The sequence below is a fragment of the Nuphar pumila genome, chromosome 7 (genome assembly GCF_984573655.1).
Source record: "Nuphar pumila chromosome 7, dmNupPumi1.hap1.1, whole genome shotgun sequence".
Taxonomy (NCBI): Eukaryota; Viridiplantae; Streptophyta; class Magnoliopsida; order Nymphaeales; family Nymphaeaceae; genus Nuphar; species Nuphar pumila.
The window spans coordinates 30,846,400-30,864,417 of record NC_143255.1 but is presented as its reverse complement, the minus strand read 5'-3'; the positions used below and the strand labels follow the sequence as shown (position 1 = coordinate 30,864,417).

Here is an 18,018-nt window from a genome sequence, read left to right as displayed (position 1 = left end):
CTCTTCAAAAATACACAACCCAATGGTTGATTCCTAGCAAATTCTATGCCAAGCACATCCACGTGGTTGAATTTGCAAAACAAATGTTGAAAATGCCCATATTTTTACTTCTCATATTCTAGTGAGAGGGAGAGTCCGAATTAAGGGCCCATACGTGTATGAGCCTATATCCAAGACCAAATCCAAACCCAGTGGGTATACCTCTTAAGACCCACCACATCCAGGCCTTTTTCCAAATGGTAGGCCACACCCTCTGAGAAGGATATTGACATGGGCTAAAAGCGGGTGTGACCCAGGCCCATTTCCTCGTCTACATGAGATGATCAAAGTTCGGATTTAGGTAGGTGACCCCTCCCAGATCCAATTAGCTAAGACAAAGAGTTTTGGTTCAAGACTGATATCCAAATCTAAAACATCTGAACCTCAACCAAACACCTGAAGCTGATTATGGTTGCAAATCCAAAACCAGATCAGGTTAGGACATAATTGATTATGTGGGATTCAGTGTCGACCCAATCCAAACAGAAATTCAATTTTTTACATCTCTACAGGTTGGTAACACCCGCCCAGGTCACCTGGGTGGCAGCGAGCTTGGGGAGAAGGCGCTAATCCCTTCATCAAGGTTCAACTCCTACCACAAGGGTAGACCCTGGCTAGGCGGGTCGGTTTAAGGCATTCAAATTGAAAGACAGGTGGGTCGGCTTAAGCATTCAAGTTAAAGGACATTAAGAGTTTGATACCCGGGATGCAAGTCCTTGATCTTAGGGTCGAAGCAACAGGCTCCTTGAAGGGCAAGAGGGGTGGCCCAGAGGTTTTAACTACTTAAGATAGGTCATATACCAGGGCGGCAATCTCTCAGCCCCACCACCTGAATTCAAGCTTATGTAGTTGCCTTGAATCAAGTTTATGTGTATGTCAGGGCAACACCACAATCCATAGGTCACATACAAAGACTAACTGAATAACCCATCCTAACCTCAGAGTTTTCCGCCTCTGAGACGATGATCCTAGGTATGGCAGGCTGAGCCAGAGCGACCAGGCCTTCAATCCCAGATGTGGGTAATAAATCAGAAAAAACAGAAAAAATGAGTAACCCAAAAGATACCCAGCTGAATTCTTTAGCGGAGATAAGCCACTCCAACCAAGCCATAGAAAAAATGCAAGTCATACACTGCAAAGAGGATTGGGCTAGATGCCAAAAAGGAGCCCCTACCTACCTGTGTCTTTTCTATTGAAAGTATAAATTCATAGACGACTAGAAACATCTTAGCACCAGAGCATAATTGAAAAAGCTTCTCAATTTTGAGGATTACAAAAAATGAGGACCTAAGAAAAAACACTCAACAACTACCAAACTTTTGCTCTCCTGACAACTTCCATTTCTAAGTACTTGACCACCGACTTACCTGCAACTCAAAGGAGACCAGTATCAAAACAGTTTACACGAAATAATTCACCATCCACATGAAGTACAAACACCAAATACCAATATATTTATGGTTAGTGTAGCAGCAACTTTATGTCTCAGATTTGTTTCATTAAAAAAAAAGGAGAGAGAGAATGAATATGAAACTGAAAAATGAGACTCAAATCTAGAAGTGCACATATTCACCAAAACAAGCAAACTCTTATTGTTTCGAGCGCAAAAGTTTCATAGAAGAGAGCATGTATTTCTAGATAAAGAAATTCACAAACGTGTAATGCCAAACAAACCTGTCATGCTTCTACTCTTTAGATGTTATAACCAGCAATCCTAGGGCTCCAATGAGCAGATACTGCAAAAAATGGACAACAAATTAAAATTGAGATGCATAAGCCTTACTTTAGACTAGTGGCACAGATGATCAACCTTGCTTGAAATGCCAAACTATTGTTTTTGTTCGCCTTTCCTAATGTCCGCTTGAGATACAAGGGCCGCTTCAATAGGACAACTACCGTGGTTTCTAAGGACACTATCCAAAAAATAAACAGAAGCCCTAAAAAAATTTTGAAATTTTCTAATTTTGCCGAGTAAGTCAAGACATGAAAATGATCGGTATAGAAGACACCAACGTTTCAAAAAGTATCTCACTTGACACCTCAGTTGTTAAATGCATATATTAAAAAGGGGGAAAATTGCCACAGGAATGAGCATAAGTACGTCCGGCTTACACAATTCATTTGCCAGAATATGCCTTGGCAGTCTTGCCATCATTATTTTCAAGGACAAAGCTAATAGCATTAAAAAATCAAGAAAAAGAAGATAGCGAACCTTGATAATGGGCTTTTCAGTCATGATAATTGTTACCCAGCCAACATATGGTAAAAACCTGCCCATTTAACCAAGAATTTCAGTGATACTGTTAATAAATTATACAGGCACTGAAAAATAACACTGCTAACCACATTGACAAAATGAGATGTAGCCTTCTGCATTATTTACTAAAGAAAATTCAATCCAATTTTAAGTATATAATATCTTACCCAACAGCTCTGCCCATGATATGATGCTGCTGAAGCCACAGCTGGCCATGGGCATATAAAAGCCTATCATCTCCAAAATTGTTATCCCCTGATAAATTAAATAAAGAGAGTACATTTATTAGGAAAACATTCATTTGAAACCATCCATTCCTGGTCATTAAGAAGGTCCTTTTTTTAGATTTCAGAAATCATAAATGTGGCAACCTTTTGTTAGTACGTCCACTTCACGAGTGTCATTCCGCTCATGAACCTGGTAAACAAGAACATGCAACCATCAACATACAGTATACATTCACTAGAAAATCATACTTAAAGCAGATGCATCAGTTCAATGCCCTTGCCTCTCGTTTACATGTAAAAGGATGCTTATTCTTATAACAGAGCAAACCATAATGACTAACGGGTTTTCAATATGAATAGGGATGGCAGTGGACCGGGGGAAAGCGGGGCCCCGCCCCGCCTCGCTCCGTTTGGACCGGGGATGAAGGGTATGAAACGGGGATGGAGGCGGGGGTGGACGTGCACTTTTCCCCGCCCCGCCCCGTCCCCGCCACGATCCCCGCCCCAACCTCGCCCCGACCACTTTTCCCCGCAATATCCCCGCCCCGCCCCGCCTCATCCCCGTTTGGACCGGGGATGAAGGGTATGAAACGGGGATGGAGGCGGGGGTGGAGGATAAAATCCATCCCCACCGCGGAGGCGGGGCGGGGGTGGAGGATAAAATTTTGAGGCGGGGCGGGGGTGGAAACCTTGTCCCCCGCCCCGCCCCACTGCCATCCCTAAATATGAACACCAAGCAAAAGAAATTTTTTAAATATATCACCTTAAATTTTAAATACAATTAAGAGACAAAGTTCAGAATACATATATGTTCATCAAAAGCCAAAATACAAAAGGGAGGAATATAAAGAATAAACTAGAATTACCTACCACATCATCGACCAATCTTTGTTGAGATTCCTAAACTTGCGCATTAACAAGACACAGTCAGTCCAAGTTTTGGAAACTCATAACACTCGTCATCAGCTCAAAAGGCTTGGCCAACTGGGAATCTCGTGAGACCAATCCAAAGCCCCACTTTGGTGAGTCCCAAATTAAATGAATACAGTTATTGTGTCCGTGAAAGGAACCAAGTCATCAAAGTCCAACTAAATGGACCCAGGACAAAAAAGAAAAAAAAGAAAAAGAAGGAAAAGAAGGAAATCATATTCAAAAGAATATGTGTTATATGTAAAAAGACTATTTTACCTCTAGTGGGTATTACAATATATATATATATATATATGAATTACAAATTAACAGTCCAATCTAAAGATATTGTTACTTGGCATAAGAGGCTTGGTCACCTTAATATTTCTAAGTTGTATCTTTTTCCTTTTTTAGAAAAATTTTATAATGAAAAATAATTTACATGCAATGATTGTATCCTTGGAAAGATGCATTCTCTTCCTTATCCACATAGTAATTTTATTTTCAAGAGACTATTTGAATTAGTACATTCGGATGTACGGGGACCGGCACCCGTTATGTCTAAAGGAGGATATTCATACTATTTTGTCTTTAATGATGATTTTACTATATACACATGGGTTTATTTTATTAAAAACAAATCCGATGTTTTCTCTATCTTTAAAGAATTTCATATCCTTACTCAAAATCAATTTCAAAACAACATATCCATTTTTAGATCTGAAGGTAAACACATGTTAAATGAATTTCAAAACTATCTTAAACAAAATGACATTATTCATCAAAGATTTTGTCTTAAAACTCCTCAACAAAATGGTCTTGACGAAAGAAAATATAAGCATCTCATTGAAACAGCAAGAACTCTTTTGTCTCTAAAAATGTTTCAAAGAACTTTTGGGTTGAAGTCGCTCTTTCCGCAACTTATCTTATAAATCGGATGTCATACTCATCCTTAAAAAATGTTTCTCCTTTTAAAAAATGTTCAAAATGTCTCCGGATTTTAAAAGAATAAGATTTTTTTATTGTAAATGTTATGTTCTTTATCAAGGACAAGCTAAACTTTCACCAAAAGCTCTTTAATACGCTTTTATTGGCTACGGTGAAAATAAAAAGGGGTATAAATGTTATGATATTAAAAATAACAAACTTTATGTTTCAAGAAATGTAACCTTTCTTGAAGAACAAAATAGATTTGAGTTTCAAAAATCTAAGAAAGAAATTGACTATTCTTTCCTCTTTGACTTATTGCCTAAAATAAGTCTAAAGATTTTAATGATACTATTTGTGATGATGACAATTATTATCAAAATGATCATTCTCACAATGAGAATCCCAATGATATACATGTGTATACTCAGCGAGAGGGCAATGAACATCAAAATGCCTTCAATATATACTCTCAAGACATTTATTTAGAAGATCAAGTTGAAGAATCCCTACCTAGGCTATCTTATAGGAATAATAGACCTCCTCAAAAAATTGTCATATGATTCCTTTTCTCCAAATTATAGAACTTGTCTAATGATGATCCATTCCTATCATGAGCCTTCAAATTTTAAAGAAGCTAAGCAACATCCACATTGGATTGATGCCATGAGACTTAAGTTAGAAGCACTCAACAAAGTTAACACTTCGATAATTGTGTCTCTTCCTTTAGGAAAAAAGGTTATTGGATATAGATAGGTTTATAAAGTCAAAACCAAGAGTGATGGGATATTAGAAAGATACAAAGCTAGGTTAGTTGCTAAAGGGTATGCACAAGAATATGGAATTGATTATGAGGAAACCTTTACCCCAGTTGCTAAGATGACTAGTATAAGAATCTTAATAACCTTAGCGTCTATTAAACAACGGCCTATCTATCAATTTGATGTTAAAAATGCCTTTTTAAATTAAACTTTTATGAAGAAGTCTATATGGATCCTTCGCCGGGTCTTGAGATTGAGAAAGGAAAAATTCTTAAACTCAATAAAGCTCTTTATGGTCTTAACAAGACCCAAAAGCTTGGTATGATCGATTTAGTAAAATTTTCTTGATAATGGTTTTACCTCTTGTTATATTGATACTACTCTTTTTGTTAAGTATGCACGTGATCACATAACTATTTTATTATTATATGTTGATGACATGATCGTCACTGGGAGTGATAAAAAGGGCATCGAGCTTATTAAAAATATTCTTAAAAACAATTTTGATATGTCGGACCTTGAATTTCTAAGGTATTTTTTTAGGAATCGAAGTTGCATATTCTCCTCGAGGATATGTTCTGTCTCAGATGAAGCTTGCATCAAATATTATTTCCAAGTCTGGCTTAACTAACGGAAAGAAAGTGGAGACTCCAGAAGTAATTAACGCTAAGATGAGAGTCAATGATGGAACTCCTTTAGAAAATCTCATTCCTTATCGTCAACTGATTGGATCACTAACATATTTGTCCATTAACAAGTCAGATATTACTCATGTTATTCACAGTGCAAGTCAATTTTAAAATGCCCCTACTACCATTCATATGGTTGCCGTCATGAGAATTATCAGATATTTGAAGGAAACCATAACCAAAGAACTATTCTTATCTTTCTCTTCATCTCCTAATTTAATTGCTTATACTGACTCTGATTGGGGTGGTAACCCCAATGATTGCATTTCTACAACAGGTTATTGCATTTTTCATGGAGAATCATTAATCACTTGGAGATGTAAGAAACAACAAAAGGTGTTTATATCTTCCACGGAGGTTGAGTATAGGATGATGACCACAACTACCACTGAACTTGTCTGGTTGAGAAGTATGCTCAAAGATATAGGAGTCATTATCTCTATTCCGCTGAAGTTGTCTTGCGACAATATGAGTGTTATCTACATTGCTAGCAATCACACCTTCCATAAAAGAACAAAGCACATTGAGAAGGACTATTATTATGTTTGAGATGAATTTTTGCGGGGCACCATTTAACCACCATATATTACTTCAGAGTATCAACTAACAGATTTCTTCACCAAAGCCTTGCCATCACCCCGTTTCTACTTTCTCCTAAGCAAACTCTCGGTGATCCAATTGTCAGTTTGAGGGGGGGCGTATATATATATATATATATATATATATATATATATATATATATATATATATATATATATATATATATATATATATATATATATATATATATATATATTGTAATACCCACTAGGGGCAAATTAGTCTTTTCACTTATAACTATGCATGTCTTAAGGACCTTTTTTTGTTTTTTATTATATTTTTTTCTTTTATTTTTTTTATCTTTTTGAAATGGGCCCTCATAAGAGTCATTGGGACCCTCTCCAACGGTCACAAATATGACCATTGTGACCGTTGGAGGGGCTCCCAACGACTCTATGGGAGCCCCGTTGCTTCCATTTGTTGTATAAATAAGGGGTCTTGCCCCACCATACTGTAATGCTTATTAAAGCATTTTCAATAATAGATTCTTTATATTTTCAGCTCTCTCTCTCTCATGTGTGGGTTTGTCACTTGCCCCTTTGTGGTTTATTGTATTTTGTGCTTTAGTGGCTTCTTGTTTGTATACTTGTGGATCTCTTTTAGTCACTTTGTGACATTGTTCTTTGCACTAGTGTTTCATTATAATATATATATATATGTTTATTTTCAGTTATATAGGTATATGCTATTAGGGGCATTTTTGCCATTTCACTCATGTAATAAAACTGTTTATTAAAATAGTTATTTTTTATTTTCTTAAAATGTAATTTAAAGGACCCTTAAGGGATCTATGGTCAAAATGATTACATGGTATCAGAGTCATAGTGTTCTTGAACGAGAAAGGTTTTCGACAAGAGGGTGTGCTTGTGACAACATCCTCTCTTTTTCACTTCTTTCATCTTTTGCTCATGCTATGGAAACCAAGATTGATCTTTTCTTCAAGTTCAATGGTAAAAATTACATGATATGGACTTCAGCCATGGAAAACAATCTCAAAGGAAAAAAGCATTGGGGTTATGTAATGGGTATTATTCCCAAACCCCAACTCAAGCTCACAAAGATAGAAGGAAATCAAGAGAAAGCCTTAGAGGGAAATACTCACACCAAGGCTATTGAAGATATCATAAACAAGTAGAACATTTGGAAAGTAACCATGCGAAAATTCTTGCAAGGTTTCATGAACAACGTGAAACTTAAGGTATCTGTTAACATTGCAAAATTTCGCAAAGCCAATGAAGCTTGGTTTTCCATGAAGGGTATGTATACCCAAAAGGATCTTAGAGCATATTTCTTGCAAGAAAAGGTTAAGACCACCAAACAAGGTCAAATGAGTATCCAAGATTATTATAGTGTTTTAAATCTCCTATAAGATGGACTAGCACTCTTCGAGCCTAAGTGGGTTACTATTGAAGACGTGAAACTTAGGCAAAAACAAATGGAACAAGAGCAATTTTTTCAATTTCCATTTGAGCTTCATCCCGAATTTGAGCAAGTTAGGTCTTGTCTCCTACATAGATCTACTCTTCTTTTAGAAAATGCTATTGCCGAAATCATCCAAGAAGAAACTCGTCTTAGTATGAGTAAGAGTTCTAATGAAGTCTTTGTCGTATCTAAACCCGGCCACCATGTCAAGACCTATAAGCCTCCACACTTTGAGAGGCAAAATAACTATAGTAATAATAATAACTATAGTGGAAGAAGAAAAATGATTATTTGTCATCATTGTAATGAGCCAGGTCACATTAAACCTGCTTGACTAAAGTTAAATGCAACATTCAATTATAATGTTGTTTCTGTTGAAGAATTTATTCCCAAGAAGGAAGAAGAAGGCAAAAGTGAAGAAGATCTTAAAGACACACTTGGACAAATATTCATGGCACTTCAACAAATTCTCAATGAAACTTCTTCTACATCGGGTGTCGCTATTGCCTCTGCATCCTCACCCAGTACGTACTCTTGGATTCTAGATTTGAGAGCATCTTTCTATATGACTCTCCATGAGAATGCCTTAACCAATATATGCATAATTTGAATTTATCTTGTGTTTCTACGGCTGATGGAACCATTTTGAAATTTAAGAATATAGGAACATTATATTATTAAAATTTTCAAAAAAAAAATGGTTTCAAAAGTTAGAGTTGTTCCCAAACTAAATTTAAACTTTTTTTCCATTTTTCAAAATACCGACCATGGATGTAAAATATCTTTCTCATCTAATGGTTGTTTTGTGCAAGAACTCTAGTCCATGAAGCGGATTCGGCAAGGGCATAGAAAGGGGAGATCTTTACTTTATGGATATTTTTTTTCTTCCTTTAAACTCTTTTTGTGTGTATGTCCAAGATAAGGGTATCGAAACTTAGCATAAAATACTTGGACATCCAAGCTATTTTAAAATGTATCTTTTTCTTTTTGGGAACAAATTTTGTAATGAAAAAGATATGACTTGCAAAGATTGTATTATTGGGAAAAATATATATTCTATTTCCAAATAGAACCTTTGTCTCAACAAGACCTTTTGAATTGGTGCACTCGGATGTATGGGGTCCTTCCCCGATCATGTCTAAAGGTGGTTACTCGTATTATGTAACTTTTATTGATGATTTTACTAGGTATGTATTCTTAATCTTAAGTCAGAAGTTTCCTCCTTTTTTAAAGAATTTCACATGAAAGTTAAGAATTAATTTTAAACCAATATATCTATTTTTCGGGTGAGGAATATCTATCTAATGATTTTCAAAACTATCTAAAACTAAATGGAGTCTGCCATCAAAGATCTTGCCCTAGGACACCACATCAAAATGGGCTAACGGAAAGAAAACATAGGCATATAGTATAAATCGCTAGAACCTTACTTATTTCTAAAAATATTCCCATCAATTTTTGGGTCGAAGTTGTTTTAACTTCACTTATTTAATAAATCGAATGCTATCATCCACTTTAAAAAATATCTCTCCTTATGAAAAACTTCTCAAAATAACGACCGACTTCAATCATTTACGAATTTTTTGTTGTAAATGTTTTGTGCTTTTACACAAGAGACAAGTTATCTCCAAAAGCAATTGAATGTGTTTTCATTGGATATGGTGAAAATAAAAAAGGATATAGATGATTTGATTTCAAAAATAACAAACTTTATGTTTCCAAAGATGTGACATTCTTAGAAGATGAAAATGGTTTTGAAGAATATAATAAGAGAGAGGAAATGGACTATATGTTTTTGTACGATCTCTCTCCAAGGAAAGATATGCATGCCAATGATGATTCTTTGAATCATTATGAAATTATAGATGATATAAATCATGAATATTCTAATATTGGAACATCACTGAGTAGTGATGACATCATTGATAGTTCTTCCAAAAATATTTAAGTTTATACCCAGCCTGAGCAAAATAATCCTATTAGTGCCTTAGAAAAATTTTCTCAATATAATGAATTCGTAGAAGAAACTTTTCTTAGAAGATCTAGTAGAAGAATTTATTCCACCAAATAGGTTTGTTTCTTATGAGACATTATCTCTTAATTATAGGACTTGCTTAATAACTTTACATTCACATCATGAGCCTTCACACTCTAACGAAGCTAAAAATATTCCTCATTGAATTGAAGTCATGAATACAGAACTAGATGCTCTTAGGAAAGCAAAAACTTAGGTGGTAGTTAAGTTACCTCCAAACAAGAAACCTATTGGATACCGATGGGTTTTTAAAGTTAAAATCAAAAGTGATGAAAGTTTAAAGAGATATAAAGCGATGTTAGTAGCTAAAAGATACTCACAAGAATATGAAATTGACTATTAGGAAACCTTTGCACTCGTAGCTAGAATGACTAGTGTAAGGACTCTAATAGCCATTGCATCAACTAAAAAATGACCTATATACCAATTAGATGTTAAAAATATTTTTCTTAATGGAAAACTAAATGAAGAAGGATCCTCCGCCGAGATTTGACATTGAAAAAGGAAAATCTCTTAAACTTTTAAAAGCTTTGCATGGTCTTAAACAAGCTCCCAAGGATAATAGATTCAGTAATGTTACGACTAATTTGGGTTTTCGTTCATGTTATTTTGACATTGCACTCTTTGTGAAAAATATAGGTACTAGCATTGTTATCCTTTTACTTTACGTAGATGATATGATTATAACAAGGAATGACAAAAAGGGAGTTAGTAATGTTAAAAATGTGTTAAAAGATAATTTTGATATGCCTGACCTAAGATTATTAAGATATTTTTTAAGAATTGAAGTTGCATACTCTCCCAGAGGGTACATACTTTCTCAAATGAAACTTGTTGTAGATATATGTGTTATGGAAACTCTTGGAGTGGTGAATGCTAAAATAAGACTTAAAGATGAGACTTTTCTTTAAGACCCCACACCTTATAAACAGCTAATTGGGTCTCTCACTTATCTGTCTATCACCAAACCAGATATCGCTCATGTCGTTCACTTTGCTAGTCAGTTTCAACATGCTCCCACAACCTTACACATGAGTGTTGTATTAAGGATCGTCAGATGTATCAAAAATATCATAACTAACGGGCTCTTTCAATCATCATCTTTATCTTTAGATTTACTTACTTATACTGATGCTAATTGGGGAGAAAATCGCAATGATAGAATCTCAACTACTGATTTTTGTGTATTTTTAGGAGATTCTCTGATTGCCTGAAGATGCAAGAAACAGCAAAAGGTCTTATTATCTTCCACTGAAGCAAAATACAGAGTTATGGCAACTACAACTATGAAATTTTTATGGTTAAGAAATCTTCTCAGAGATATAAGTGTTGACGTCTCCAAACCTTCGAAGATGTGTTGCGATAATAAAAGCGCAATTTACATTGCCAGCAACCACACCTTTCATGAGCGCGCCAAGCACATCGAGATGGACTGCCATTATGTTTGTGATGAATTTCTAACAGGAACTATCGAGTTGCCTTTTGTCACTTCAGAATTTCAACTTGTGAACTTCTTCACTAAGCCTCTTGTTGCTCCACGTTTCTTTTTTCTTCTCAACAAACTTTTGGTGTTTACACTGTAAGTTTGAAGGGGGGTGTTAAGATTGTATATACATATATATAGTATATAGTATATATATATGTTTATTTTCAGTTATATAGGTATATACTCTATAGGGGTATTTTTGTCATTTCACTCATGTAATAAAACTTTTATTAAAACTGTTATTTTTTATTTCTTATTTTTTATTTTCTTAAAATGTAATTTAGAGGACCCTTAGGGGCTCTATGGTCAAAATGACCATAGAGTGGTTGGGGACTCCCAACGACTCCATTGGGAGCTCCCAATGATCCTCTTCTTCTTCTTGTTGTGTATATATATGGGGCTTGTTCCCCCCTTGTGTATAATGCTTGTATTAAGCACTTGTTCAATAAAAGGCTTATAAGTTTTACTTTTTGTGTATCTTTCATTTGCCTTATTGATCTTTGTATTGTCCCATGAGGACTTGTGCATGTGCACTTGTATGATTGTAATCTTGTAAGCCTTCAAGTGGCTAGTGTTTCTGTGCTTCCGCATACTTCCTTACAACATATTCATAAAGTCTTGTGTTTGTTGTATTTATTTTTCACTCATATGTATTGCATGTTGGTATTTGGATTTGGGTTTTGAGTGCTTTGAATTCCACGTCACTTTCATGACATGGTATCAGAGCAAAAACATCATGGTCTTGGAGTCTTGTTCGTGATCGTGTTTCAAAGAAAAAATTCTGACTTATTAAATGGCTTGGATTTAAGGCCTTCTCATTCCGGTATGTACATTGTGACTTTATGGCACATGTTTTTAAAATGAAATTATTTTAAAATGAATATGTTTTTAATAAATCCATTGAAAGTAGAATTTATAAAAATTATTGTATCTTGACATATGGTTTTGCATAAACATAAAATATATATATTTGAATGTAGATAAGTGTATTTTGCAAAAAGTATGTGTTTTGTTAAAATCTTATATGTTTTTTTATGATTTGCAAAATACTAAATTTTATAATATGTCCTCCCTTATATGATGCTTAATGAGTGTATTCACATGAATCTTCTTGTGATTTTTTTTAATATTGTGACGTTTTGATGAATCTTAGCTTGTGATATGCATGATATTTTGAATATATTCTTGTACTCCTTAATATTGTATGCTCTCTATCATCGTGTGAATGTGTCTACATGTTTTTTTGAGTTCAAAAACATGATTCTTGATATATTATGTGAATTTTCTATGTCGAAAAATATGCTTTAAACGTTTGAATGATTTACTCATTAAGTCGTAGAGGCTATAAATTGTTTAGAAATATCATGAATGTTTTATAGGCTCTCATGAGATTGTGCTATTATGATTGTGTGACATCAATGTTTGACTTCAAGTTGTTGCTATATTTAAAACCATCTTATTGAGCAAAATAATTTTGTAAAGGATTAATGATTGATTGAGTATGATCTTTGATGGTTTAAATTTATGAGTGATTCTTATATTTGATGGAATATTACCTCTTGCTTTATACTCTTGGGTATATGCCATGAGTAGCCTTTGTGATTGTTATATTGGATGGGATGAGCAAGCTTTATTATCACGTACTTGAATGCATTCTTTTACATATTTTATATGATCTCTTTGTAAACATCCATGATGTGCTCTTAATGAGTCCCTATATATGTACATGCCCCTTCGTTAGGCCTTTTTCTTATAAAAAGCTAGTACATTTTTATGTATTAAACTCGTGTGCCTCTTAGCGATTGGTGGTACTTGGAATCTTTGTGTCCGTGCTTCTGCAACTTTTACTTGATTATATTGTTTTTTGGTCCCTTAGTGGACTTATGATCTAGGGTAAACAAGCTCCTTGGTCATTCTCTATTGTTTTTTATATAATCTTGGTTGCCTTTGCTTGCACAAGATTTATGATATATTGTCAATTGACAACTTGTTTGTATGTGATTACATCATATCCTAAAAATCCTTATTGAAACTGATTTGAAATAATGATTTTTAAGTCATTTATTGTATTCCAACTCACATTATTTGCAATTTATTTTCATGAGTTCTTTGTTGCCATAGTCCATCATGAAACTTTGTATGATGCATCATTTCATTTGGTCTTGTTGTTATTGGGTCAGGGTTAGCCGTTGAGGTGAGTTATATGTGTACCTTATGTCATCTTATTATTCTAGATTTCCAAGGGTTATGAGTAACGTGTTGTCACTTATCTTGAGTCTGATTGATAGTTGATTGGCCTCTGAATCCATGTTGGCTTTGATTAAACTAGAGATGACTATTGGGGTGAGTTATATCGTTGTTTGTCAATTTAGATTGTTGACTTATAGTTCGGCTCTAACTGACGGTTGTTTGATCTCTGATTTTATGAGTATGTTGTATTACTCATTTGTTTATTTGGCCATTATTATTATGTTAGATGCTTATAATTATGTTTATTTGTGATGACTCTATTTTTGAAACCATGGTGTTTCGAAGGATTGTTAAAATTAATATCCTTATTTTTCTTAGTAACATTAGTTTGTTTTCCCTACAAGCTCTATTTGCCTCTTATGTTTCCTCCTATTATGCCTCATTTCTAAGTGTCATTATATGTAAACAAGAGATGTTTATTCACATTTTTGCGTGTTTGTTTAGCACATAAGTAGCATTGAGATTATACTCTTGTTATAGTCGCTAATACACTTGTTTTAAGTGTCATTTTATGTAGACAATAGATGTTTTCAATGTGGTGAGTTATGTGCACCCATTGGTTATGCCCTGGTTCTAGTCGTTGATACACTTGTTTTAAGTGTCATTTTATGTAGACAAGAGATGTTGTTTTCAATGTCGTGAGTTATGTGTAATCATTGGTTATCCTCTTGTTCTAGTCGTTGATACACTTGTTTTAAATGTCATTTTATGTAGACAAGAGACGGTTATTTACACTTTTATGTGTTTTTTAACCCTTTAGTGGCATTGTGATTATACTCTTGTTCTAGTCGTTGATACACATGATTCTTGAGGTTTGAAAGTCTTGTGAAGTGATTGTTTGTGGTGGTCAAACTAGTGTTAAGATTTGCAAATATCATTCATTTTGTTTTATGTGATTTTTAAATCTCTAAACTCATTTAAGGGAAATGGTTATTGAAATATTTTCATGCATTTTGCATTGCATATGCTTTAATTGCATTATCAAGGATATTTTAAATTTGTTTCATGATTGATTATCTTGCGTGTTTTGCATAAATTAAATTAATGCTTTTCTAAGTTAATGAAAGATCTCTTATATTTTACTTGTGACTCTTTGTGAATTAATGGTGTATATCTCCATTGTGAGATTTCTTGTTTTAAACATTTCTTGATATTTGTGGGATTTTAAATATCTTCATATTTTTTGTAAGTTGTTATCTCTTGAAATGATTTCTTGAAATTGGTCCATAAGTGACTTTTTCATTGATTCTAAACTATTTCATGGTTCATTCATATATGCATTAGTTGCACGATTAATATTGCTTCTAAAAATGAAATAGATGATTAATGTTTATCATATTTTCCTTGTTTTGATCTTTATTGAATGATTTGAATCATTATATCTTCCTATGTAAAATGTTTTGTTCTTAAAAGGAAATTTGTCTATGAGAAATTTACTCTCCTTTGTGGGATCTTATGAGTTAAACTCCTTTGTGAGTTACTTATTGATGTTGTTTGAAAATTCCATATCTCATGCCTTTTATGCATTAATATTCTTTGAGATATTTTATGCATGCATCTTTCATTTTGATCATATACAATTATGTTCTCTTGTGAATTAAGAACTATGTTTTCTTAAAATTATCTATTGAAGTGAGTCTCTCAATGACTATTGTGTTTGAAAAAGTAATGATTTTTTAAAATAATTTTGAAAATTGTTAAATTGTCTTATTAAATATTTTTTATATATTCTATTTTTTGTGCATTTGGCCATCCTCCATCATATATAACGGATATAGTTTATTTTTGAAATCTTTCATGTTTTATGATATATGTGTATAGTTGGGATGTTTTGTTAGCTCTATTTACATATTCTCAAATATTAATGATATTGAAGATCCTAAAGACCTTTTACATAATAGAGAATATGATTGAAGATCAAGAGCATCCTTTAAGGAAGCAACGAATGGAAGAACTTGATGAAGTCAATGAAGACATTTTATGTAATGGGTTCTTTGTAATTGCAAACTCACGGTGAGTCACCATAAGTTTGAGGGGGGTGTTAAGACTACTCTATCCTTTTTGTATGTATATATACATATATATAATATTTATATTTTATATTATATATGTATATATTTATATAATATATATATTGATTGTAAAGTCAACTAAAGTTAACTTTACACTAGTTGGAAACTCAGGCCAACAGCTAGATTTGTGTTGGGAACTAAGTCCAACAATCTAGTTGAACTCAGCTCGACAGCTAGATTTGTGTTGGGAACTAAGCCCGACAACTAGATTTCTAGTCCAATGGCTAGAGACGACTTTCGCTCTCCTCTCTTTACTCTATCCCTTCCTCTCTTTTCTCCTTATATATATATGGGGTGTGTATGCCTATGGGTGACAGAGTGATGGGTAGTTTAGGTTCATGTGTGTGAGTGTATTTGTGTAGTGAGGTTTTTGTGTAATATTTTTCTTTTGGCTTATGTATTTCAAGGTTCATTATTAACGAAGATACCTATTCATAAAGTTTTGTGTTTGTTGTATTTATTTTTCATTCATATGTATTGCATGTTGGTATTTAGATTTGGGTTTTGAGTGCCTTGGATTCCACGCCACTTTCATGACGATTACATCATACTAATAGCCTGTCATACAAGGTGATCATTTCTCCCGGAGGGAAAAAGAGTTATTTGTTTGACAATTGTTTAAGATTGGCCACTTTGGCTTTTTGTTCTTAAATCAGGTCATGCAAACATTTTTGCAGACATGAAAACACTTATAACCCTAAGCTACCCATTTCCAAGATATTTCTTGCCTCCAAATTCAGAAAAAAATCCATTTCATGTAGGATTGTGCAAAACTAAACACAACAATTTTATTTATTAAACAGTTCTAGGAAGTGTAGGATCTTCTGAAGGATTATAGCTTATAGAGCCCAATAATGGCAGACTTGCATTTTGTGCAATAACAAGCTGCAAGCAGGAAATAGGTTTATGCATAACCATAAATTGTTTTCACCACTCGGACTAACATGAAGTAAGAATAAATGGAATAATTTGAATACCAACAATTAAGATGTAAAATGAAGGGAAGAAGCTAAGCATGGGTATTCACCTTGATTACCCGATGGACAATTGGAATTTCGCGGCCCTGCGCCAAAGTAATGAGAATGTTGTCTGAGAACATGCAAGTAAAATAATCTATGATCAATACTGTGTGATTCTATACCTAATAAGCACATCAGTGGAAAGCAGGATAAATGAAGATTAAAAAGAGAAAAGAAATGTGTACACCAATGAAATTATATATATTTATGCGTGTGTGTGTGTGACTGTGGTGAGACAATTTTAGATGTCTTGAAAGATGAAAATTTCTCCAAAGCAAGGCTGGGTAGCACCTCGATTCTCCCACCTATCATGATCGTTCCTGAAAGTTCATTGAAAGAAAAGCCCAGGAGAATACTGGCATGCCCAATGTCAACACAAGTGAATAACTTTTCTCAGTCTCTCCTTAGAGCCTCTCTACTTTTTAAACCCTTCCCAGGTGAGAGATGTTTCTTACCCCACCACTGATTTTGGGGTTGACTACCAGCCTAAATAGTTATACATATGCCTTTGCACACACACACATATAGAGAGAGAGAGAGAGTACTGTAGACGATTGAACATGGTAAAGTATAAGCCAAAAGGAAACATACATCAACATTAAACACAACAATCTCCCCAGCTCGAATAGGATCTTTACTCATGTGTAGGAACAATATGTCACCCTACAAGACATCAAATAGTCAGAAAGAGAATTTAATAAAAAAATTAATAGCCCCAGCAAAGGAGCTAAATGTCGTTCTTGTAAACACAATTGAGCAGAAAATAAGAAAAATAAAAAATAGATACCATATTCATCAACAGAAAAACATAAAATTTAATGTCAATAACTAACAATTGTATGACAATTACATCAAAAAAAAAGAGAAAGCAACCTATTCTGGCCAGTGTCAGCCAATAACAAAATTTCTACCTGAAAAATATTAAAGATACTGGAACTTACAAGAAGAATAAGCTTGGTCCATTGATACCAAACATGTTTGGAAGTTGATGATTTATAGGAAAATGTTTTGAGAGAGGCAGTTGTGCAAGGAACTGCATTTCCTATGGACCTTTGGTGACTTAAAAGATGTCAGGGTTGAGGATTATCAGGATGATTCAGAACTCCAGATTATGTGGCCAGAACCAGATGAAAAATTCTAAGATCAGGAAGATGGGAGAACTCAGGTGTGATGAATATAGTTAGGTATGAAATGATCCCAGCATATAGAACTTGTAGAGTAGTTTTTGGATCCTTATGTAGGCTGTGATCAGAATTCAGTGCACATTAATATAACATCTCACATCCGGCATTACCTTGGCTTGTCTGGTCACTCAATTCAACTTG

General features: G+C 34.1%; 1 protein-coding gene across 1 annotated transcript in view; it reads right to left on the bottom strand.

Moving 5' to 3' along the window:
* Positions 1-1,183: 1,183 nt before the first annotated feature.
* The window catches only part of LOC149831748 (uncharacterized), a 32,583-nt gene continuing 15,748 nt past the window's right edge, over positions 1,184-18,018 (bottom strand). The window contains exons 4-10 of the mRNA XM_090014094.1: positions 17,285-17,356; positions 16,702-16,737; positions 2,668-2,713; positions 2,464-2,551; positions 2,252-2,309; positions 1,714-1,775; positions 1,184-1,406 (exon numbers count right to left, since the gene is read on the bottom strand). Of these exons, the coding sequence (XP_089870220.1) occupies positions 1,725-1,775; positions 2,252-2,309; positions 2,464-2,551; positions 2,668-2,713; positions 16,702-16,737; positions 17,285-17,356 (351 nt within the window). The 3' untranslated portion in view covers positions 1,184-1,406; positions 1,714-1,724. The remainder of the gene's footprint in view (positions 1,407-1,713; positions 1,776-2,251; positions 2,310-2,463; positions 2,552-2,667; positions 2,714-16,701; positions 16,738-17,284; positions 17,357-18,018) is intronic.